Source organism: Catharus ustulatus, chromosome 7, assembly GCF_009819885.2.
Source record: "Catharus ustulatus isolate bCatUst1 chromosome 7, bCatUst1.pri.v2, whole genome shotgun sequence".
NCBI lineage: Eukaryota > Metazoa > Chordata > Aves > Passeriformes > Turdidae > Catharus > Catharus ustulatus.
Window position 1 is genome coordinate 30,782,527 of NC_046227.1, and position 24,530 is coordinate 30,807,056.

A 24,530-nucleotide genomic window follows, 5' to 3' on the forward strand; every position below is an offset into this window, starting at 1 on the left:
AGGTGAAAGAAAGATGAAGACAGAAATTATTATTTTGCCAAATAGACTTATGTAAACCCTGGGGAGGAAAGAGAGATAAAATATCCTACAATAAGTGCTGTCTTATAAATACAATAATGTGCTGATTCAATATCTGGCTTTGGCTGTGGATAACACAGACCATCTTCAAGGTAATCACTCAGTTAATTAGCAAGCATATGATGAATTCAAATTCAGTCAGACCTATCTATTTAGTTCCTAGATCATGTACTGAAATCAGGATTACTTGGTTACAGACTCAGTCACAACATGTTATGCTTGATTTACCATTATCCTGAGCATCAGGTTTATACTTGGCTTTATAAAAAGAAAAGAAGGGCATTTTTCTGGCGTGCTTAACCAATTTAGTTGTGATTACACTAATTAGTAACATTGCAAAGCAATGAGTCTGGAAACACTGTCAAGTGAGCTCTGCAGAAAACACACAATTCAGGAAGTATATAATCATTATTATTGCAATAAGGAACAGAACAATACTTCCAATTTCTGCTCATTTCTCAGTGCAAGGTTTTCAGAAGCATACACACTGAAACAGAAGTTTTCACAAGGTGTTTATCATTGCCTCCAATAATAGGAGCCTCAGACCAGTTACAATTATTTGTAAGTTCTTCCAACTTTCCACAATAGTATGTCAGAAATATCCATGTTTGACTAGATATCTTTCCAACAGATTAACACATTCCACACAAGTGAAAATATCATGAGTCAGCCTGCTTTCCTCCCTTTAAATATGGGAACAAAACTAACATAGTGTTCACAATTGATTTATACATGTTCTATATCTAGGTTATACATAATCTGGTGTATATACATATAGATATGTTATATTTCTAGACACTTAGGAATAGGAGAACCATTACATTTAAAAGCTTTTCTCTAAGCCAGAAAGTAATTAAAACCAAAAGGTGTTTTAAATCAAAAGTGATACCCTTAGTGAATTTCTCCAATTAAAAAGAAACAACAAACAGAACCTCAGCAAGTTTCTCAGTGGGTGAGAAGTGACAGTGATCATTTCTCAAGCTCCTTTTTGGAGGTCATAGCTGGGCTACTTTTGGGCCCACAGCTCAAACACTACACTTTGTCCAGCCCTGCATGATGGGTTGTTTGATGCATTGCTTTAGGAAGCAATTTTCCAGTGGCTAGTTTATCTCAAGAATGTCCATGTAAGTAGTCTTTGCTAAGCATTTAAGGTTATTTCCATTGAGGTATATATCAGAACTCCCATCAGCACCAAAAGGTCTCTTTACTCTTCAGCTGCCACTATAAAATGACACTGTATCTGAGGTGTGCTCCTGTCCTCCACAGGGAGACAGCAGACATTTATTTCCCAATACTTGCATTATGCCTCTCCATATTTCTTCTGCTCTTTTAATGGCTTGTTCTCAAAGCTGCACAAAATATTCACTTTCCAACCCCACTGCCTTATCTTTCTATCAGTCCCAAGAGTGCATTCACTGGGGGCATAAACAGGTTTGATTTTTTGTGCACGGCCTAAAACCGATGAAAATCAGTTCAAAACCAGGTAAACCAACCCCTGCTTTAGACCAAAATAAAATAAAACAATTAAACAAATAAACAAACAGAAACCTCTTGGAGACAATTCAGTGCTACTTTGAAGAATACTGGGGTTTTTTCCCCCCCCCTCAAATATCAGGACAATCTTTCCACTGATTCAGTTTTAAAATATCAACTTACATACTAGACAACTTTAAATGGCATTAAATAATAGATACTGATATTTAAGATACATTATCCACACATTTGAAGGAATGAGGTTAATTACAATCAAAGCAAAATAAAGAATGATTATCAACTCTGATTTTATTACCCAGATTAAATGCCAGAGTCTTTACTTAATCATTTCCTGTATGTTACCAAGAAGTGTATCTTCCAACTTTTTTAATGAGTAAGGCGAACTATAATGGGGAAATCAAGGACCTGAAATTTAAACTTTGATCTTAATTATATAGAAAAGAGATGGTAATCACTTTTCAGGCAATTACTGTGCAGCTCTTTAATATATAGATACTGTGTGTATTACAGCAGAAGGAAACTGAGTGTGAAATGTTATCAGTGGTTGAGGAGAACAAATGGAAGAAAGGAAAGTGTTTTAATCTATTTAACATTTTATGGGCTACTCATCACAATTCTGGAAAGAAAAAGAGTGCCAGCCAACATGTTTCTACATGAGATTTGTTAGACAGTCCAGCCATCCAGATGGACATAAATTTTAACACAGCTATACAATGACCTACAATTTGAGAATTGCAGCTGCTAATGGATGAATGCTCACACAATCTTTATGCTGATGGTTACAGCATAATCAGGTCCTGGTCCTTAAGTTGAGCTTGAGTCTACATGGAACTGTACTCAGTTCCCACCCAGGTTTCACACCAGGACCAATTCCTCTGGGACAAGCTTCCTTCCAGGATTCAGCCTTAACTCTCAGGCAGCTGGAAGCCATGTGCTGGAATTTCAAATTTACCTGCAGACATCCTTGCATGAATACAGAAGCCTTTTCACAGTCATGCACCTTTGAAATGGCTACTAGCTCTCAGTGATTTGAAAAAAACCCCAAACAGATCACATCAAACATCATCCCCATCACAAAATCACTCACCACCCACCTTCTTTCCCTCCTCCCTCCCTCTTTTCTCCCTCTTCAAAGTGCAGTGCTACTGAGATGGAAAGCAAACCCCACTTCTCTGCAAATACTCCACTTTTCTGTTCTTATATCTTCTGGTTTTTTACTTCTAAGTGCATGTTGCCTGGATCAAGATGTTTTACAGAATCTCTTTTCCAAAAAAATTGACATACAATTAAAGCAACACTCTTACCAAGGACATTGGTAAGCATTCATTTCCAAAGGTTTGTCTCTCAATAGCTGGAATTATAATGATAATTATATCATGGCTGAGAGTGGAAGAAAGAAAGCAGAGGCAGCTGAACAGTACAAAAGACAGAACTTGTTATCAGCCCCCAGTTCTCATCTAACACTGCTGGCAGTAAGAACAGGGTGTTTCTCCATCAGTCCCAACAGTACCACTCTGGGACTCAGAAAAGTCAAGTATCTGGGAAATGGTATCATCTATACAACTAATCAATGTTCCCTATAAAAGCTACATGTTCTCCTTGGACCTGAATACTTTTCTCTTTTTTTTGAAAGTAGTACTTCTGATCATGAAATAAACCTTAGGATGTCAATTTGGAGCTCTGTGGGTCAAGAAATTGCCCCCTGTACACCCACAGACATCCAACCATTCTTTCTCAAGAGCTAGGCAGAATTTATTAGGCTCAAATAATCATCCCACAAGGGAACCTCCCATAATTTCGGTGACAGTTTGCAGTTTTATATTTCGTTTGGGGAACTCTTTAATAGAAAAAAGGATTGCTGGCAACCTTAGCTTTAAGTCTGTAAAAAGCTGCTGAATAAATACAGCTTAATAAAACTTCTTTTTCTTCTAGACACAAAACATGCCACAGTACATGAGCCAGGACAGATGTAAAATTTTCAGTTTCATACTTTCTCTAGTACATAGGGTTTTCTAAAAATAACCCCTGCTAAAGCTAACATTGAGAACCCAGTATTGCAAAGACAAGAATCTGACCTAAAAGAACCAAAGTCTTCATATTATAAATGCAGATACAATAATCTGTATTTGTAAATTGATGAAATTCCTTTTTATCCCATATGCCTATCATAAAAAACCACAAAACATAAAACATAAACATACATCATGACTTGGCCACATTATTTGCTCACTGTGTACCAACAACTTTGGTAAATTTAAATTCAAACCCTGCTCAATACTGTTATCACTTCTTTCAACTCTTGATATCAAAAAAACAATTCAAAATGGTATTTTTTTAGATTTTTTTTCTTTTTTTCTTTTCCTTTTCCTGTGATTTCTGGCCTTGGACTTCCCAGGTTTCTCATCTTTCCCTTCTGTCTTCCCTAGGTTCTCCAGGAGTTTCTAACCCCATGTTTTACCCCAGCTGTATCTGGCAGAGGATGTATTTACTGGGATACTTGAAAAGGGAAGCGTTACACTGCAACCCCTTTGTGTTTCCCTGCTCTCAGAAACAGCAACAGCCACAAGTGTTTGCAAGTCCCTGCAGTGCTGCTGGGGTCAATTCACACAGTCAGTTTGCCTTTGGCACTCCAGAAAGAGCTGCTTAAAATATAGTCATGCCTCCAAGATCATACCAGGAAAGGCTGCAAAGATGAAATAAAATCCATGTGTCCTGTTTCTCCACAAGAGAAGGAAAAATATGTTTGTGAGTCAATTAATGCAGAGAGCTTCCACATCAGCAGATAACTGCAACTGAAAATTCTGAGTTTTCAAACACAAACTGGGATTAGAAATAAGCAGTTTTGTGCCTTTGTGTCCTATTATCTGATCTGAGCAGATGAATTTGGGATCATTCAGCAGCTCAGGTCTGTAAACACCTCACATCCCACAATAAGGATGTGTGCTGTCACTGAGGGAGATCTGCTCCAGGTGACACAGCTCAGTAAAGTGGCATTTTCATGAATTTAGCAGTGCACTCCTACACCTCTGTTACTGAAATTCACATCAATTCTTTCCAGCTGGCACTGGAAGAAGCTCTGTAGATCCAGGAAAGCTCTCTCCACCCTGCTGAGCTCAGGTGGAGGAAGGAGGGATGCCCTGAGCTGGCCATCACCACTTTTCCAGGCAGCCTTCAAGCACACTCATGGCTGTGTTTTTTCCCTCTGCTACACATGTGCAGACAAACAAACACACACCCCATCTTCCTTTAAATGAACAACACAGGTTTTCAGGGAGTACCATCCTCCTCCCATGCAGCTTTTCTACAAAAACTAAGACTTTGGATCGTGCCCATCATACCTTCAACCACTGATGATCAAAAGTAACATTTATTTCATTCTGATGCTCCTAAAAGCAGTTTTCCTTTATGCATCTCAACTGAGCCCCTCTTGGGAGCTCTACTCATTTCTCTAGGGATAAAAAGGAGCTCATGCTCTGACTGAGATGCTCTGTGGGCAGGATCAGCAAGGGTCCAGGAAACACTGCAGATTACCTGGAGCTGCACCATCAGAAACGGCAGTGCCTCCCAAACATGAAAGCACAGCAAAGCACACTCAGCTTTGACTAGCTCAAAAAAAACCCCAGGCATCTCTACCAGACAGCACCTGGCACAAAATCTTCCCTAGAACAAGCCTTTTCATTTCTCGACTCAAATCCATATTTTTTCCTTACAAAAAGGTAAAAAAAAAAGAAAAAAGAAAAATAGAAAAAAAAGAAAAAAAGAAAAAAAAGAAAAAAAAAGAAAAAAAGGAAAAAAAAATTTCTAACTTCAGATTTTCGTATTTTCCATGAAACACTTCTTTGTGATTGTGATTTTGAGTGATTCCAAATAGATACTTACATTATTAATAGAAGGGCATACTGGTTTCGATCCGTGAAATCTTTTGGCAGTGACAACTGTAAAGGGAATTCTTTTAAGAAAAGAGCAAGACATTAAAGGCTGGTAGTTACACAGATGAAAAACAGTAACATTGTAAGAAAGCTTTTAGCTTGCTAAAAAAACATTTTGCCAGATTTACCGTAATCCTCAATGTGAAGCATTTTGATTTCAGTCTTGTAATTCTTTTTCTTGGAAACAACTTCTTTCAACACTGGGTTATTTTCCAAAATATAAAACTCTAGAAAACAGGAAGAAAAGCCATGTTGAAAGGCATGGAGAATCATCACACCAGAGATACAACAAGATTTTAAAAAATTAAAGAAACAGAGAGAAATGTGCAATGATCTTGTAAATTAATCTTGAAGTTAATCTTGTAAATTAATTCCTTCTGTAAATACTTTTTTTAATAATGAAACTACTTTTCAATTCAAGAAGATACACATGCAGTTCATTTTCCTGGCTTTGGCAGGCTTTGTTTTCATTAAGCACTACCAAGGAAATTTCTGATGACCAAGATGAACATCAGCATCTCTGACAAATCCTAACAGCAGCTCTTGCAGCACAAGGCTGCTCTGCTGGGCAGTATCCTAAGCCTCATGCAGGCATCCTTTCCCCCAGTATTACCTACTCCAAGGCAACATTTAGCCAGCACAGCTAAATGTGGTCACTGCATGTTCTTGTCTTCTGCACTTCAGCCAAGAGCAAGACAATCAGCTTGGTTTAAAGCTTCAGATTAATTTGAAGCAATCACTTTACACAGGAAAAAATGGCTAATTTGTTCTTTTTTTATTTTTTTTTTTAAACTCAAATTACTGATCTTGCTTCCAAAATTTAGATTATTTTAATTAAATAATAAACTCTTCACTTAGGGCCAAAACAGATAATCTGAAGAGAATGCTTGTTCTGGGCAGTCAACCAAAATGGTATAATTATAGTCTGAGGATGGAATAATTGAAATAATCCTTAATCATTCCTTTATGAATTGAAGAGGATAATCTAATCTTGCCCTGAAACACTAATGGTAAATTATCTCTCTTGTTATTTGGCTTTTTGTTGTTACAACAAACAATGTCCCTCTATCCTGACTTGCTTTATTTTACTATAAAGTGCTGCACATAAATCTCTATTTCAGTAATTCACACTCTATAGTGCTTTAGAAGCAGGTAATAAAGAGCAAAAGCCTGCCTTCACAGAATTGAGGAGCTCCACAGAAGTCTAAAATGCATTTATTTGAGCAATAACAACCCTTTAGTGAGCTGGATAAAACTCCCTGCCCTGGGTGTGCTGTGGCACTGGGCTTTGCAAACACAAACAATGGCATTTAAAAAAAAAGGAAAAAAGAAAAAAAAAGAAAATTAAAGTGCAGATGTTAATTAACACTTCATAACTTAGTACTATTTATTAGGATGGTGCTTCAACATGCAAGATTAACTCCACTGAACAGTGACTGGCCCAGGACAAAGGGGATGCAGGCTGGTACAGTTCAGGATTTCTAGACTGGGAAAAACCCTGGGGATAATCCAATTAATGAAAGGAGGAGATGTAAGAGTTGGTTTAGTGCTTTTGAATGAAAAATTGTCCCCCATTCCTATAACCCACACCTCCATGCTAGTGGAGTCACAGTGGAGCTGGAGGTGGCAGAGTTGTTACCTCTGCTGCACCACCAGGAAATTCCAGCTGCTGAAGGACAGTTTTCACTAAAAAACACCTCAGCAGCCAGGAAACACGAACAGATTTGGCATCAATACACAAGAAAATAATGAGTAAAACTCGGCAAACAGTGGTATAGAATACCCTCCTAAAAAACCTTTATTATTGGATTTGTCTTCATTGAAAATGTCAGTGGAGCTGTTCTGATTTGAGAAATAGAAGAGAAGGACTAAATCACCATATGTAGGTCAGCTTTCATGATCAATCATCCAAGGACTGTACCTGACTTCAACATAATTGGATTGTAACTTTAAAAACATCTCTAAAAACACAGGAGGTGTACTGCAATGGTAGCATGATCTACGTAGGAAGTGAAAAGGATGAAGACCAACCTGCCACCTAAATTACTGAAGTATAAAAAGAAAATGAGTCACAGGCATTTAGTCCAAAAGATATTTAAAAATCTTGAAAAGCTTTAGTCATTTGATTAACTGCTTTCCTTACCATTTGCTGATGTGGATGTTGCTAAAAGGTGATTAATAGGACTTCATATGAATTAGTTTTCATGTACTTGCATGACATTTTCATGTGCTTACTTTCCCCTCTCCCACACTCCCCTAAGAAATGAGGGATGATAACAAAACCTATTTCACAACGTATACTCACTTTCAGCATTACTTGTCTTGTGCACACTTACAACTGGAACACCTGGTCCTGTTTTGAGGAGAGAAGGAAACCAGAGGAAGGGTGAGGCAGTTTGTACTCTGCAGTTCAGTTACCACACAAGGCAGGATCCTGGCAGCTCCACACACACAATTCCCTGCAAACACAGCAGGAACCCCACTGGCACCTCTCAGAAGTGACACAGGCTGGGCTACAGGACAACAAAGTGTGAAACAGTCACTGCCCTCTGCCTGTTCAGCAGCCCAGACCCTGCACCCAGAAGGAGCATTCCTTTATTTTTTTAATAATCTGTATGTTAAGTTTTAAGGGATGAATAAAAAAAATTATGGATGCACTTAATGGTACTGTTTAAAATATAGCAGCTTGACATTCAGAAACTTTTAGGTTGACTGTGAAATGAATTAATGATAATATCTATTTATTTTCTCTATGGAAGAGCTATAGAGGTGTTGAAAAAATATATTTCACATAATTATCTGTTTAAGAAGCTCCCTTGGTATGCCAATTCTGCAAAACCAACTTCAGCACAGTGAAATCCAGGTGTGATGCTGTCTAATCCTATTTCACATGCTTTATTTTCACTGTGCCACTAAGAAACTGAAAATCAGGAATAATTCTTCATGCCAACAGCTACTGAGCAAATGCCCAAGGTGGTTGTGGAACAGGCATGACCAAGCATTCAGCATCCTCAGAAGTGCCTCAGTCTGCTGTCCCTGCTCTGAAGATCCTCACCACTTTAAACCTGCAAAAGAAAATTTTGTGTCCCCATTCCCAAAATGGAATTTACACATGAGAATTTCTGTTTTACCTCAGTGTTTAAATTACAAGCATTCAGTCACTATTGGGAGAGGAAGAACAATGCAGAAAAGCTGAAGTCCCTGAGGACCCCATGGCAGATGAAGGCATGACCCCTTTGAAATTAGGAGCTACAACTCTTTTTGAGAAGAAAAACAATTCCCTTTGAGAGTTCAGAGACAGAGCTTAATTTATGTGTTTTGAGAGGTTGTCTCTCTCAATTAATTATGGCACGAGCCTAGGGAAATGTAAATACCTGAAATAAATAGCATGATGACACTCACAGCCTTCACTGAAGATTTTTATCAGTTTCATTCTCTCCCTCAAGGGGGATGATTGACAAAAATCTTACAGGTAGATTGTTGACAAATCACAGCTTTCTGCCTTAGCTCTCTAAGAAGATAATTTCTTCAGATGTCTCTTTTGCTTCAGTTTGTTCTTATTTCCATCTCTTTTTACTTCTTCTGAATTTGTCATTTTGCTTTCAATTCTTATTTAAGAAAGACCATTTCTGAGGGGGAAAACACCAGCATTTTTCAGCCTATCTCAATTTGTAATACTCAAAGATGGAAGGATGATGACATTTTGAAAAACGGGAGATTGCAGTAGATTAAAACGTTGATCAGAGGGGAAAAAAAGGACAAATTTGTGTCACAGGCACTGTGTTACAGAACAAAGCACAGCACTTGGATTTCCCATTGACCTTCTATCACTAACCCTAAACCCACAGCTTATTTCCTGCTGTATAAAAGGGGAGAAACAATTACAGTAATTTCACGATTATAAGTCGCACCTGATTATAAGCCGCACGTTGCAATACAGAGTGTGATAAAAGGTATCTGTTCTATCACCACCTGTTGAGGGTGGGGCAGTGATCCTTATCTCCACGGGAGATGTTCTGCTAATGGGCCATCCATTGAAACCAGGCAGGGCAGTGTTCTTTATCTTTTCACAACCCATCCTTCCTCCAGCCAGTCATTTTCTGCTCATGGCCATTGAGTCCCACTGTGGGACTGATAAAATTACTGCATCCCATTGGGAGTTGCTCCAGCCAGGGGGAAGAGCCCAACATTTCTTACCAAGATAAAAACAGAGGCTTTGGGACACTAAGGGAGCCCCTTTCTCCACTGGACTCCAGAGGAAAACCAGATTTCTCCACATCCCCACTGGAGCTCCGGAGGGAAACTGCACCTTGTACAGGAGCACTGCTCCAACTGAGCCACATCTGTCACTGCAGGAGGATGCAGCCACCATGGAATGGGACTGCTGCCAACACCCTGCCTGACGGGTGTCAGGTTGTACTCTGACTGTGTCAGGGTTTGGAGTTTGTTTCTTTGTAGTACTGTATTTCTATTTTAATTTCCCTAGTAAAGAACTGTTATTCCTAATTCCCATATCTTTGCCTAAGAGCCCCTTGATTTCAAAATTGTAATAATTTGGAGGGAGGGAGTTTACATTCTCCATTTCAAAGAGAAGCTCCTGCCTTTCTCAGCAGACACCTGTCCTCCAAACTAAAACAGCAACTTTTCATTCTTTGTCCATATATAAGCCACACCTGATTATAAGCCGCACTTTGGGTTCAGACCAAAATTTTAGTCAAAATGGTGCAGCTTATAATCGTGAAATTACTGTACTCCCTTTCTAAAGTATCTTATTTGAGTGGAGAGAAAACATATCTTGCTAGTGTTTGTGAAGTGCCAAAGGAAAAATCCACAAGCAATGTGGAAAGCAAATGCAAAGGATGTGCTTGCCAAAGCTGAGAGGCTGAGGAGCCAGCCCTCCATCAACCAGGCAAGAAATAACTCCTCACTCAGGAGAGCCTCTGGAGATGGATACAGCTGGCAAAATGAGAGAGATCTCCTGGCTGAGGGGAACTGAGAAGGAAAAACTATCCTAATAAAGGTGCTTGTGGGTAAACAGGAGGTTGAAGAATTGAAACTCATACAGATCAAACCAGTCCAGAGTCCCCCCGAGGTTTTTCTGGGCAAATTGCTTTTGTAACAATTCAGCAAAAGCTTTTTGCTGTGGGAAAATGAGTGTGCATGCACAAAGTACATGTGCCATTCGTCTCCTCGAAGCACTTTGCCTCACACTCTCACACACAGAAGTTTGGATGCCTGTTCTACAGTGTCCTTGCCATCAATTTTGATCCTGCCACATGCCCAGCCCAGCCCAGAGCCCTGGAACTCCATGAGACCAAGCTCTGAGGAAACACAGGAGACCCTGAATAAATCCCAGACAGCACTAATTCTACATTAATGTTAGACGTAGAAAAAATTAATGGCAGTTCAGCATCCCTGCCCAATATCCACAGCTCAGGGTAATCTACTGCAACTCAGTGGAGTGTAGGTTTAATCCTGGGAGGATGATCTACAGCCTTGCCAGCTCAAAGAGAACTGCCAAAGTCACTGAAAGTCGTGAGCTTGTGAGTAATCACATGCACAAACCCCTACTGGCATCCACATTTTTATATCAAAGAAACACATTACAAATTACAGGCTGAATATACTTTGCTAAAATAGTAACAAGATGCTTTTGGACCCCAGCACATTGCTGATTCAGGGCAAAAAGCTCTTCCCAATTTATCAACCCTCTCTCTTGCAAAAATCTGAGACTTACCCCATGGGGATTACATCAAGCACAAGGGAAAACTGCTTAAAGCATGAGGAGCTCATTACTCAGAGAAGGACCACTCAGATTAGCTCCATCACTTCTGCTGCAGATTTAACCATGTATAAACCCCACAGTTTGTGCATTCTTCTTTTAATCAGCTATGTACTGTAGGTGCATCTCCACAAAAAAACAAACAAAAAAACAAAACCCAGCAAAACCGAAAACAAACCCCTTATTTTAGCCAATATATATTCATAGTTTCTTTGTTTGGATACATTCAATGCTCAAGTCAGTTGGTATTTTATTTTTGTGGGGGGGAAAAAAAAGGAGAGTTGAGAAAGAAATGGAGAAAAAGCATGAATATAAAATGAGCTATTCATATGTATTTCAGATGAATTGTCCTCTACTCTTTGCACTCTGATCCTAACTATAAAAAAATACTGAAAGGATGGTATCAAATTTAGAAAGTTTCAAGGGCAACAGGTCTACCTATGTACTTTATTATGCATTGTCTCATTTTGCCACTTATATATCAGTGATTTTTTCCTGTGTGTAGCTTAAAAATTTCTCTTAGTGGGATGGTTTTAATTTTTTATTTATATAGAAATTCTGAAGCCAACTGGTGCCATTTAGTGCTACTGGAATGCAGCTGACAGTACAACACTGTGAGTGATTTATTCAATTGCACTGATATAGAGGATCTGTCTCTGGGGATTAAACCACAGCTGTTTTTTGGTAGATACACCCATACACATAATTATGGGAGTGTACAGATACACTGCACATACATATGTACAAACACTGCTAGAGAACACAGGACCTCATTTTTTAACTAGGAGTAGTCACACAAGATCAATCCCAATATATAAAATAACAAACTATCACAAAGTAAGTGTCATCACCAAAATGCCAAAATTTTGATAAAGGATTTCTATTTAGAGTGAATACAAGTTGATGTTCTTTACTTGTACAGAGGAGTCAGGACTGGAGCAGCTTTCTGACATCACTCATAATTTAGCTATTTCACAGAACATCTTTACTGGCAGTCTTAGAACAGGCTCTGTACAGAACTTTGAGTAATCCATTGCTGAGCTCAGTGTTAGACTCCAGCCTAAGGGAATACATGAATCCAGCACAAAGAGCACTGCAGCCTGTGGGTTTGCCTTACCTTTGCAGTGCAGGAGGAAATGCCTGTTCATGGGGCTGAACTTGGCACTGAAGTACGTGCACTGCTCCTTCAGGAAGTTACACGAGAGACACTGACGGTTCAGGGACCCCACTGTCGATACACTGCGGGGAGAAAAGGACCAGAAACATTTCACATTGGAAAAAAATGCAATAAAGTAAACTTGGCTATGTGCACAGGATTCAAAAGCTGCCCAAAACACCACTGGCACTGCAGTGACTCTCAGTGCTGGTGGTGACATTAGCATTAGTGGGAAACCATGAAAACCTCACTAACCTCAGATTCAAGCACTGAAAATGAGGTGATTTGCCTCCACACTTTAAGTTACATGATTAAACCCCATAAATATCTTTATTTAGAAAACTTTGATTAGTTTTAAAACACAGTCATGTTAGATGCTTGTATTTAGGTTTAATTTTTTAGATGCTCATAAAGGACTAGTGAAGGTGTGTTAAAAACATTTTGTGTTAGAAACTTTTCCATTTTTTAGAAAATGGCAATTTTAATTTTGAAAAGCTGTGATTCTTTTCTTGTTACAGCTAAAGCACACTAATTTTTACATAATATAAATGATTACCCAAGCACCATAGCACTTATGGGTTGGGATGAAAAATCTGATAACACAGCCTCATGTGCCCCTTACCTGTGCAGCTGTCTTCCTCTTGGGGATTCTTCAGTGCTTAGGAAATAACTGTGTTCAAAAGAGGAAAAAAATTAAACTCAGTTTGGTAAACTGTCTGATTTGGGTAGCATTAAGAGAAGTGAGAGACACCATAAGTAGCATTTTTAAAAATTAATAATTCACAAACACCCATGAAGATCAAATACTTTATATATAAACCCACGTTCCAATATTAATTCAATATACAGATTAGTTATTTCAGAAACTATACACTTTCCTGTTAAAACAGTGATGAAAACAGGATTTCATGCTTTTAATTCCTGTCATGTCCAGGAGCTGCAATAGCAACCAGGACACTTCTCTGCATATAAAAATACAGAACAGAAAGTTTCTGTTTCACTCCAAGAGTTTGCAATATAAATCCAAGCAGTAGATAAAGGTCACAATGAAATTATGTCATATATTACAATAAGTCTTATGAGATCTTATGAGAGGCTTTTTGAGCTGTAAACTAACTTTTTCTTCTATCTGCTTTGCATGGGTGGAAAGAGACTTTGCAAGAACAGCAAGACAAGCCCTTGGTGTTTCCCTGATGAGATTCCCAAAAGTTTCTGCTTGGCAGGCAGAAGGAGAGCAAGGCAATCCCCTCAAGTGGTTGAGACAGCCCATGTGAAATTTGTCACCTCTGCAGCCTGAGTGCATCCACACCTCATTTCTACCCCTGGGCCTTGCAGAAGGAAATTCTCTACGGATATATTTTTAAAACCCATAGAAAGACTTGTCAAAAAAGGATTTTCTTCAGTACCAGTGGGAAAGATGGGACTTATTGCAGCCTCAAAAAAGTTCTTGTTGAAATTTAATTTATTTTTAAGCAAATGAGATTTAGGCATGCTTGTGTATTTTTTGACATGGAGAGATTCCACTGGAGTCAGGTGAAGCCTTCAGACATTTTGTGTTCGTTCTAAACTCCTCCCCAAAACACCAAACATGCATTGCATTTCCTTCCACTCTATCACTAAGATGGGCTGTGAAAAGATTTCTCTGTGGGTGAGAATCAGGAGCTCTGATAAACTCTACAAATAATTTGAATTTATGAAGTTGGATCAGATCCCCAAAAGGTCTCTGAGACCTCATGCAGTAAAGGTGTGATGTTTTATCAACTACTGAAAATTTACTATGACTTTTCATCTGGATTCCAGGAAAGAATTTACCAAAATGTTATTGCTGCTGCACTCTGTGTTGATTCCTTTTATTCTGAAAAATACAGATATCCTGATGTGATTCTTTCCCTGTGCATAAAAAAGCATTTAGCAAAGAATGGCAGATGAATTGTCTGCAACTTATGTACACAGGTGTGTCATTGTTGTGATCATGCTCCAAAATGAAAGAAATATCGTTGTTGAATTTTGAGTTAAATGGATTCAACTTTAATAACTCAAACATTTTTATTAAAAAAGGGAACAATGCTTACATATTTTGAGTATTTTCATCATATGCCAGGATTTTGATAACTTCCCAGTTCCCTGATGTCAGGTGTCTCACACTGATTTGTTCACTTTTAGCCTGTTGAGAGATGGAAAACATTAACTTTCACCTGGCTGCATTCTTCTTTGCCTAGCAGGATTGCCTGCACATGTCATTACTGATTACAGCTTTTTAAACTTTAATATGCACATAACATCTTTAAACCACAAACCTCACATTTTGACAGGCCTGAACTTCACTTACCCTTTCTCTCCTATCTCTAAGCCTTTCAAAGTCATTAAATAATCTATTTTCAGCACAATTTTTCTTTCAGTTGCCCCCATGCTAACAAACAATATAAGTCAGGATGCAATGCAGGTAAAACCAATTCTTTGGCTGGAAGTTGCAGCAGACTGTTCATCAGACACAGGTTAAAACCAACAAAACCTAAGGGAGAAGCTCATCTGAGGGTGTTTCCTAGTGCAAATTGTGGCTCAGGCTACTGAAGATTAAAACTTCAACCCTCACAGCTTGGACATACTTTATATGGATTTTTCTGTATTAGGGTTATTGGATGGATATATATATTCTTAGTTTTCAAATTTAAGTCAAACTTTACAAAGAGAAGAGGTGACATTTCAGAGGTGATACTCAGTGGTCACAAAAAGTATAAAGGAAAGAAGGTTTGCCTTATTTTTTTTTAAATCCATGCATTTCTGAACTGTGCCCTGAGCTCCACATCAACAGCAACAATAACTAAAAAGAAGCAAATGCTCCAAGATGCCTGATGAGATGTTGGGAGCTGGCAAGGCAGAACCAAGCCCCTTGGAACTGATCTGTTTCCAGACAGATCCACAAGGAAAGAATGAGGTAGCAACTCTATGACAAGCCCTGCAAGTACCAAATGAAATCAGGATATTGTGCTAGCTGCTCTACATATGTTTATGATGAGGGCTCCCTGTTCAGGAAGATTCTGATATTCAGAGCTGTCTCCAGGACTGATTAAAACACATATTAGTGATTTATTGTCAGTGACTATTCCTTCTCTAGAGAGAGAGAAGCTACAACTACTGAAATAGATATTCAAATATTAAGATCACAGAATCTAACAAGAAACAGCAATAAAAAGCCCAGCCAAACGCTAATAAACATGGTTATTTTTCAAGGTTACAGCCATAATACATAATTTATGAAGCTTACAGAAAGTTATTGCCTTGATCCATTAAAGTTACTTTATAATTCTTATTTTGTGGTTGGAAAAAAAAGAGACTTTCTAGAGTTGCAAAACTCCATGAAAGAAATGTCTAGATACATAAGACATGATTCAATCCCATTTTGAGATGAGTTTCTTTTAAATATTTCATAAGTTACTAAAAGCATTTGAAAACAATAACCCACACATCCAGCCCTCTGCATTCAGACAGTAAATAATCTAGGACAGACAGTAACCTTTCAGACAGTAACTTCTCCCTGCATAAAGATTTCATTAGATGCCTCTGCCAACGTGCTTTGTGTCATTGGCACGTGCTTTCCTGAAGTGCAGCAAAGAAATGCAGTGTGAGAAAGACCAGCAGATTGAGAAATCAGTGTCAGTGATTAAATTAAAGCAAGCCATTAAAATTTGCTTCTTTATCCCTGCAAGTCCACACTGCTGTGTTTTAACTTTCCTGCACATGAAAGCTGCTCTCTGTCAATGGGCTGAGTGGCACAAGCAGGGAAGGAATGAGAATCCCAGTGCCCAGTTCCAGAGTCACCCTTTTCCATCACAGAAGTGCTGGGACCATCTGGGTGCTGGTGACTGCTCTGAATTCTGCTGTGGCTCTCACAAGGTGTGACAAACACCTCGTGTGACACAGGGCTTTATGTGCAACGGTTAATATACTTTTTATGCCTCTATGTTTGCTTTAGAAATAATGGACAATCAGATTAATGCAGTCTGTAAAACACATCATATAAACATATTTCCTGCCCTTTACTGCTCTGTATCAGCCCCATTACCACACAGAATGTTGCCTGCAGTGAATAATGGCTGACACATGGGATATCACATTTCCTTTTTCTCGAGCAGCTGCATGCTTAAAGCCAAATTTGTCATTGGTGATACCATTAAGATTTGTTTATTCATGCTGATGGCAGGCAGAATAGAAGTATTTTTTAGTTTTGGAGATATGCAGTACACAGAGCTCTAATTCTGCCTAAAAGGGACAAAATACTAAATTCTGGAACATAAGCTTGACTTTGAACATTATTCCACTGGAACTAAAAGATATGTATAAAAGGAGGCATGTATTTAATTACTTTACTGAATAGGAGTGAGCTCAATCTTTGCTTAAATATTTTCCTGACTTAACATCACGTTTCCTGGGCTTTTTAGTAGCAAGAAATGTCAGAGCCTACAAGGTTAAGGAAACTTGATTATATCTGTTATTCCCAGCCTTGGGAATGTGGCAAGTGAACTTTCAGATCCAGAACATCATTTTTTTGTATGTTTTAAAGGTACTTATTCATATCAAGGTACCAAAATAAGACTTGATTGACTAAATGGTTTTGCTCATGTGTGAATTTTTATGTGGTTATTATATCAGTACACCTTTACCAGACTGTCACCTGAGTTACTGTTTTCTTTGGGAAATAGAATTTGACATGTCTGTGATCCCTTTTATCTTCACTGACTCTTTCCTCATATATTTACTCTAGTGAATGAGTATCTTTGTTCTTGTTTCTTCAGGTTAAACTGTCATTAAAGTTCTTTTGTTCTTATTCTGTCTGCAGTGCACTGTGAACATATTACAGACTTAATAACATTCATACCAGAACACTGTCATAAAGGCAGATAACAGAGCTGCCTGGCACAAGTGTGCTGTTTTGATGTTTTGGGTACCTTGCTAATCCCTCCTATGTCATATGGCTCTGCTAAAGCACCTGGATTAATGCTCTGATGATTTAAATAGATGCCTTGGAGTGTTCTGTTCCAGGGCATAATTTCCTTTATTAGTTCATCTCAACTTCATACTGGTGACCTTCAAAGTCACACTGCAAATTTATCCTCTTCCAGATTCTTCTTTGGAAAAAGTAATGACCCTGGGAAATGGAAGCTCCTGAAAAATGTTGCAAAGGGCAATAAAAGTGTCCTAACTTTCACACAAACTTTAAATTTGGATATTGCCTTCCTTTAACTTCCTGTAAGAGCAGATTCTGAATAGACATTTAAAGTTATTTGTTACTTAAAAATATGCATGTATAGCATATTTAGAGAAGGTAAAATTAGTGTTTATTCTGGAAGAAGTTATAAATACATCCCACTGCACTGAGAAACAACCTGGATAGGACAGATGACTGTGACACGACTGAAGTCCAGGCGTTTGCCTGGGCCACAGGAAAAGTCCCAAATACCCAGCAGGATGCCATGAGCAGGCTGAGCAGAGCCCTACCTGCACCATGAACATGGCTGTGTGCTGGAGCTCACCTGAGCAGACCTTACCTGCCCCATGAACATGGCTATGTGCTGAACCCACCTGATCAGAGCCCTACCTGCACTATGAACATGCCTGTGCTGGAACTGACCTGAGCAGAGCCCTACCTGCCCCATGAACATGGCTATGAGCTGGAACCCACCTGAGCAGACCTTACCTGCACCATGAACACGGCTATGTGCTGGATAGAACTGACCTGAGCAGACCTTACCTGCCCCATGAACATGGCTGTGCTGGAACCCACCTGAGCAGACCTTACCTGCCCCATGAACATGGCTGTGTGCTGGAACCCACCTGAGCAGACCTTACCTGCCCCATGAACATGGCTGTGTGCTGGAACTGACCTGATCAGACCTTACCTGCCCCATGAACATGGCTATGTGGTGGAATTCACCTGAGCAGACCTTACCTGCCCCATGAACATGGCTGTGTGCTGGAACTGATCTGAGCAGACCTTACCTGCTCCATGAACATGGCTGTGTGCTGGAACTGATCTGAGCAGACCTTACCTGCCCCATGAACATGGCTGTGTGCTGGAACTGATCTGAGCAGACCTTACCTGCCCCATGAACATGGCTATGTGGTGGAATTCACCTGAGCAGACCTTACCTGCCCCATGAACATGGCTATGTGCTGGAATCCATCTGAGCAGACCTTACCTGCCCCATGAACACGGCTGTGTGCTGGAGCTCACCTGAGCAGACCTTACCTGCCCCATGAACATGGCTATGTGGTGGATGGAACTGACCTGAGCAGACCTTACCTGCCCCATGAACATGGCTATGTGCTGGATCTGACCTGAGCAGACCTTACCTGCCCCATGAACATGGCTATGTGGTGGAACTCGCCGCGGCCGCCCTGCTTCACCGGCACCGTCATGAAGAACTTGCTGCCATCCTTGGAGAAAACAGGTTCTTCATTCTGCAAATGGAGCACTGTGTGAGTCTGGCACACTTCTCACTGTGCTTCTTAACAAAAGAGCAGCCTACATTTTTTTGTCTCCTTGGTTTTGCTGCACTCAGAAGTCACCTGGAGAAAACATCCTTAGGTTTTAAGTATGTTCTGCTGAGTGTAGCAAAAATGTGGAGGCTAAAGCTGAATATACTTCATGCCATGTGCAATCCTGCTCTAAAGCAAGGGTTACAGCCCTTGCACAGCTCTCCCTCACAATGAAAGCTTTGGTAGTCTCAATCTTAAAGCAGGGGGACTTTCCAGGACAGTGTCCTTTACAGACATCCAAATAATGACAGAGATACCTCCTACTGCTGAGGAGAACAAAAGTTTCAATGGTTTGGACTCACTGAGGACATGTTTAACACCCACTGATTTTGATAAAGTTGTATGGAAAAAATAAGCACATTGAAGTGATATTCTAAATCATGGTTTTACCACAAATTGTAGCCTGATGTGATACCATCTCTCCATGTCTAGCTTTGCACAGAAATATTAAAGGAAAATGGCTTGCTATTAAAGCATAGGGCTTTTTTTGTTGAAATGATTTCTCATTTGCACATTGCAAAATGAAGCCTGAAATGTGGTTTAAATAGAATGTGCTTCATCCAGTTATTGGACACTTCTTCTGAAGCTATGAAAGTAGAATAATTGGCTGACATATTAGTTAAACATATTGTTCTGGGTATGAATTTAGAAATATTTTACTTTCTCATTCCAATTATAGCCCATGTGACCTCTAATCTTTGAACTCCTTTTGCTTTAATTTGGTGAGATCATTTTCAAATCAGAAACAAATCACAGTAAGTAGGACATGCCTGGAATGGGATTCATCTGGTCTGTCTTCCACCATCCCAGACTTAGGTAGTTAATCAGCTGTTCATCTAAATGCTTACTGAACTGAATCCAGGCAGACCAGAAACTGAAGGGAAAATTGCCTCCAAAACCCTCACAGGTCTAAGGATTTTATTAGCTTATAAAATAACACACAGTTAAATAAAAATGACAATGAAGCAATTAAGCATTATGCACCCAGAAATACCATTTATACTTTACCTGTTTAGGAAGCCACAGATCTGACTGCATTTCATATTTCTAAACGACAAAAAAAAAAAGGAAAAAATTGGTTTTATGGAATAGCTATAGATAAAACATATTTCCCACATTCAGCAAAAGGTCTCCAGCTATTTAATGGGTTTTTTTTCTATTGTGTTACAATCTCCTCGTCTCTTTGCTGGCACTTGCATTGAAACAAATGATAATTTAATTACAAATCAGCTGCTTTATTCAGAGCTTTTGGTAGAACACCACAGGGGAACAAAGAATGCCATTTCAGTCCTTTCTGATCAGCTGTGAAGAAGCTTTACACAGGCAGTTCTATTTGTTTTTTACCTCTAGGCATCGTCTGACAACTGGATATTTTAGGTCCTTCATCAACAATGGGCAAGCAGCCAGCATCAAGCTCAAATTGTGAGACCTTTTCAAATCACAATCCTGGGCTTTAATGGGTTGTAGTGTGGCATTAGTTATGAGAAAAAAATTAAAAGAAATTGAGTTTTACTGTTCATATTAATATTTCACATCATGCCATCTGAAAAAACAGACAAAAAAAAAGCCAACAAAACAACCAAATATCATGCACATATTGCTGGAAAAAAATATACATCAACTTCTGCCAATTGTCATAGTCACAGTGAAGTAATGAAAATTTATTAGCTATAGAAGAATCTGTATGTATATGGCCTGAAAAATGAAAATCTGTAGCTGGTGCAGCAGTTGGTTTTATACATTCCTTTGAGGATGTTTGCAACATGCTAGGGAGGAAAAAAATGTTTACATCTGAACTCAAATGGTGTGATACAATGCTAAATTCTCACAATATTTAGCCTTTCCTAATCCATTAGTGGTTTCAAGAGCATCACCTTATCCCAGAGAGTGAAGTGTTGGAGCCCTCCAGGATGAGCCAGGCTGGGCTGTGCTCACATTGGTGACAGAGCGTCACTGTCCTTCCTCACCCCCTAAAAATGTCCTTTGCTGCACTCCAGGTATTCTGGAGTGGGACTTCTCAGTCTGTCCCTCTTACATTGCAGCTCCCTGGGTACCTCCTTCCAACAAGTCCAATTGACCTTGGAGCACATAAAGTTTTCCCTCTCAGAAGCAGCTGCACTGGTTCAGGACCAACTTTCTTAATAAAAGGACAGAAGGCTCACAGGAACCAGGTGAAAAGGAACCAAATCTCCATGGTCACAATCTTAAGCCACACTGGGGATTCATTCACAGTTTCTGAGTGAGGAAAAGCACCCTGTAGCAAGCAGCAAAAGAAGATTAGCTTGGAAGTAACATCTAACACTTCAGTATGACTGACTCCAGTACCAGACACTGATGGGAGCCTTTTGACTCAGAGGCCAACATTAATCACTCATAACCATTCACACTGCCAAATTATACCCTCTGCTTTGGAGCATCTGTTGGCACTGATATCAGCATGTATAGAAAATATTTATACTTTTAGCTGGTTCTGGGAAGAGATTGTGACTCAGAATGGGAAAGCAGCCAAGTGCATTCAAGATGCAAGATTGACTGAGAAAATGGGGAGATGTAGTGCAGGAGTGTCAGAAGTCAAAGTCTGGGTCCAGGGGTGGAATGTCTCTGGATTCAAAGAGAAAAATGTATTTCAGTTTGGTTTACATTCAAAAATGAAATATCCTCGTTGCCTTTCAAGTGGTTTTTTTCCTAAATTTATTTAATTCTGCAATCAAATTTGAAAGAGTCATGAGAATTTTACACCTTTTCCTTAAGTGCATGTAAGCTGTGAGAGACAGAAAGATCTAAAATGAAACTCTGCAGGGGAAGAGAGGAGAAACCAGTCAGCTGAAAATATCTGTCAGAGCACAAGCTTGTCACTGCTCTAGCTGTATCCCAAGTACATGATGTTCAGCAACTGCAGCTTCCAAAAAGCTAATGAATGAACAAAGCTCAGTGATTCTGGGAGTGTCACTCAAAGTTGCTAATTGCACAAACTCATTTCACCACATTCGGAATTTTCTCACATCCATTTCCTCCCTGTTGACTAATTATATTCAGCTTGCAACTACTGCATCTGCAAACTGATTTCCAAATATCATTTTCTGAATATGAAAACAAAATGCAGAAGAAACCTTGAAAAGAGACTTTGGGGGAAAAAAAAATCCCAAACAACTTACCCTGGTACAAGCTCCAGTTGTGGTTTCACAAACTGTAAGGATGGAGATATTCTGAGCTCTGTTTAACCACCTCACCACAGCCTTGGTGTTGCTTATCCATTTCACCATGGTGATATAATATTCCCTAAGCAAAACATTTGAAAACACAATGTTCTGATCATTGACATTTCAGACTATACTTTAGAAAAAAAACCCCATATACACAGTTCATTCAAATGCTGAATTTGTACTGCATGACAGTGCCAGTACTAAAGGATAGAGAAAATAACCCCAAATGTCCAGCATCTGTGCTGGATGTGGGATGGCTCAGTGGGATGCAAGTGGGATGGCTCAGTCCTTCAGTGTGATGCTCCCCTGGGAAATTTTTGCATATACACACAAACTTTACCAACTGTGAAACATATGCTTGCCAATACACATGAACTGTGTACTTTCCAGCCAGCTTAGAAACAAGCACTGAATTCCAACAGAAGCCAGTATTTTCCAACAACAAATAACTTCAGATGATACACATTTTTGCAAAATAATCCAGTCCTACTGCCAAAAAAAAAAAAAGTTCTGTAATATTAGAGTGCAGCGAGAGCCCACTTCAAAATTAAAAAATAACAAGTATTTTATAACAGGGCACCTGGATAAAAGGGAGGTCCCTCTCACTATCAATCTGTTCCTGTTTTTTTTAACAAACAGCTCATAATATCAGCCAAACTGCCTGTCCCTGGCTGAGCACACGAGGCTCCCTGGGCTCGTGGTGTGCAGGATTTGCCTCCCTCCTCCCAAGATCCTGCTGGGCTGTCAGGCTGGGGATGTCAAGAGAAGACAGTCTGTCACCCAGCCCAGCTATTTCCTTCCCTTCTCCCCTGCTGGCCCTGGCAGCTCTCACAGCCCAGCTGAGTTATGTGCAACAGCACAGTGAGCTTGTCTGGAAAAAACTCAGACCCCTTTAAAACAAGGGGCTTAGCTTGGATATAATTAGGCTTTTAATCCATTACTGATAGAGATCTCATTACTCTTTGACAACAGGGTTTTAATTATAGATTCAAAAGCCTCCTTACTAGATCGAAGATGTGAGCAGCACCAGCTGCAAAGCTGCACTCAGGAGAGGCAGGAGACAGGAGTGCACTTGGCTTCACCCAAAGTGCTGCTGTGTTTGCAGAACACACCTCAACAGCCCAGCAGGCACAGATTCCTTTGGCTTCCATATCTGACTTCTAGCAAAACAGATATTTTCACATTTGGATACCAGAATGATACACAGAAATGGGGACTTCAAGTGTAAGAAGTGTAAGTGTGTTCTGACTCTAATATTTTTTTAAATTTTTTTTTTAAATCTTTCACAAAGGTTTAATCTTACTGAGGGTCAAAAAGTGTATGCACAAGTTAAAACAAGATCTACCATGACACCATGTGACACAAGCAGCAGAGCAATCATTTTGTGTCTCCAAGCTTCTGAGTCCATTGTACACTCCTCCAGCTTCCTCACAACCCCATTTTAAAGAGGGAAAAACTTATTGCATTTTGGACAAAGGGCTGAAGAAAAATACCAAATAATGTTTGACACTGAAGAAAACATAACTGTACACATGAAATGGAAGCACCAAGGGGGGAACAGAAATTGTATGAGATACAACCATGCATCTGAAGGAAGACTCCCAGTCTTTTTGTGGCATTAATAGTGCATAGTAATTTTTTCTACAGAATGAAACTTTCAGGAGTAAAATTTACAAGTGTTATCCCTATCTTTATATCAGAATAGCCTCAACACGACTTGGGAAATATTACCAAACACCTTTACAGGATCCCTAAAAGAAGAAAATGAATTTTTCATTGAATTTATTCATTGAATTTTTCATTGAATTTATTCAATCTTACATCAAGTTTCCAGATGCCCTAAAAATCAGGGAAACACTTTTATGTCTTCATAGGTCCTACACCAGACACAATTTGGGACAAGTTGAGAATCCGAATGTTACTTCTTGTGGTTAATTAACAGAACCCCTTTCCCTTTCCCTTTCCCTTTCCCTTTCCCTTTCCCTTTCCCTTTCCCTTTCCCTTTCCCTTTCCCTTTCCCTTTCCCTTTCCCTTCTTTCCCTTTCCCTTTCCCTTTCCCTTTCCCTTTCCCTTTCCCTTTCCCTTTCCCTTCTTTCCCTTTCCCTTTCCCTTTCCATTTCTGTGGTTTCCCTGTGAGGGAGTGAATGGTTATGACCTGTACAATACCTATTGCTAAAATGTTTCTGCCCTGAAAGATCCTTAAAATCGTATGTTATAAGGAACCATTCAATTTAATTCTGAAAGTCTCCCATGACCTATTTACTAATAATTCCACAATGAAAGGGTGAGAAATGCATCGACATAAACTGACTGCTAAAGGTAGTTATTACTTTTACTAAAAAAGCTAATAC

The 24,530-nt window shown here is 39.4% G+C and overlaps 2 protein-coding genes across 3 annotated transcripts in view; both read right to left on the reverse strand.

The window, feature by feature from the left end:
• The window catches only part of DDX18 (DEAD-box helicase 18), a 701,862-nt gene that overhangs the window by 388,492 nt on the left and 288,840 nt on the right, over nt 1–24,530 (reverse strand). The gene's annotated exons all lie outside the window — the stretch shown is intronic.
• The window catches only part of DPP10 (dipeptidyl peptidase like 10), a 240,593-nt gene that overhangs the window by 10,701 nt on the left and 205,362 nt on the right, over nt 1–24,530 (reverse strand). For both annotated transcript variants that reach the window (XM_033064168.2, XM_033064169.2), the window contains 9 exons: nt 22,132–22,255; nt 19,985–20,023; nt 18,791–18,898; nt 14,512–14,603; nt 13,062–13,109; nt 12,401–12,522; nt 7,807–7,854; nt 5,630–5,728; nt 5,452–5,521 (listed from right to left, as the gene is read on the reverse strand). In XM_033064168.2, the coding sequence (XP_032920059.1) occupies nt 5,452–5,521; nt 5,630–5,728; nt 7,807–7,854; nt 12,401–12,522; nt 13,062–13,109; nt 14,512–14,603; nt 18,791–18,898; nt 19,985–20,023; nt 22,132–22,255 (750 nt within the window). The remainder of the gene's footprint in view (nt 1–5,451; nt 5,522–5,629; nt 5,729–7,806; nt 7,855–12,400; nt 12,523–13,061; nt 13,110–14,511; nt 14,604–18,790; nt 18,899–19,984; nt 20,024–22,131; nt 22,256–24,530) is intronic.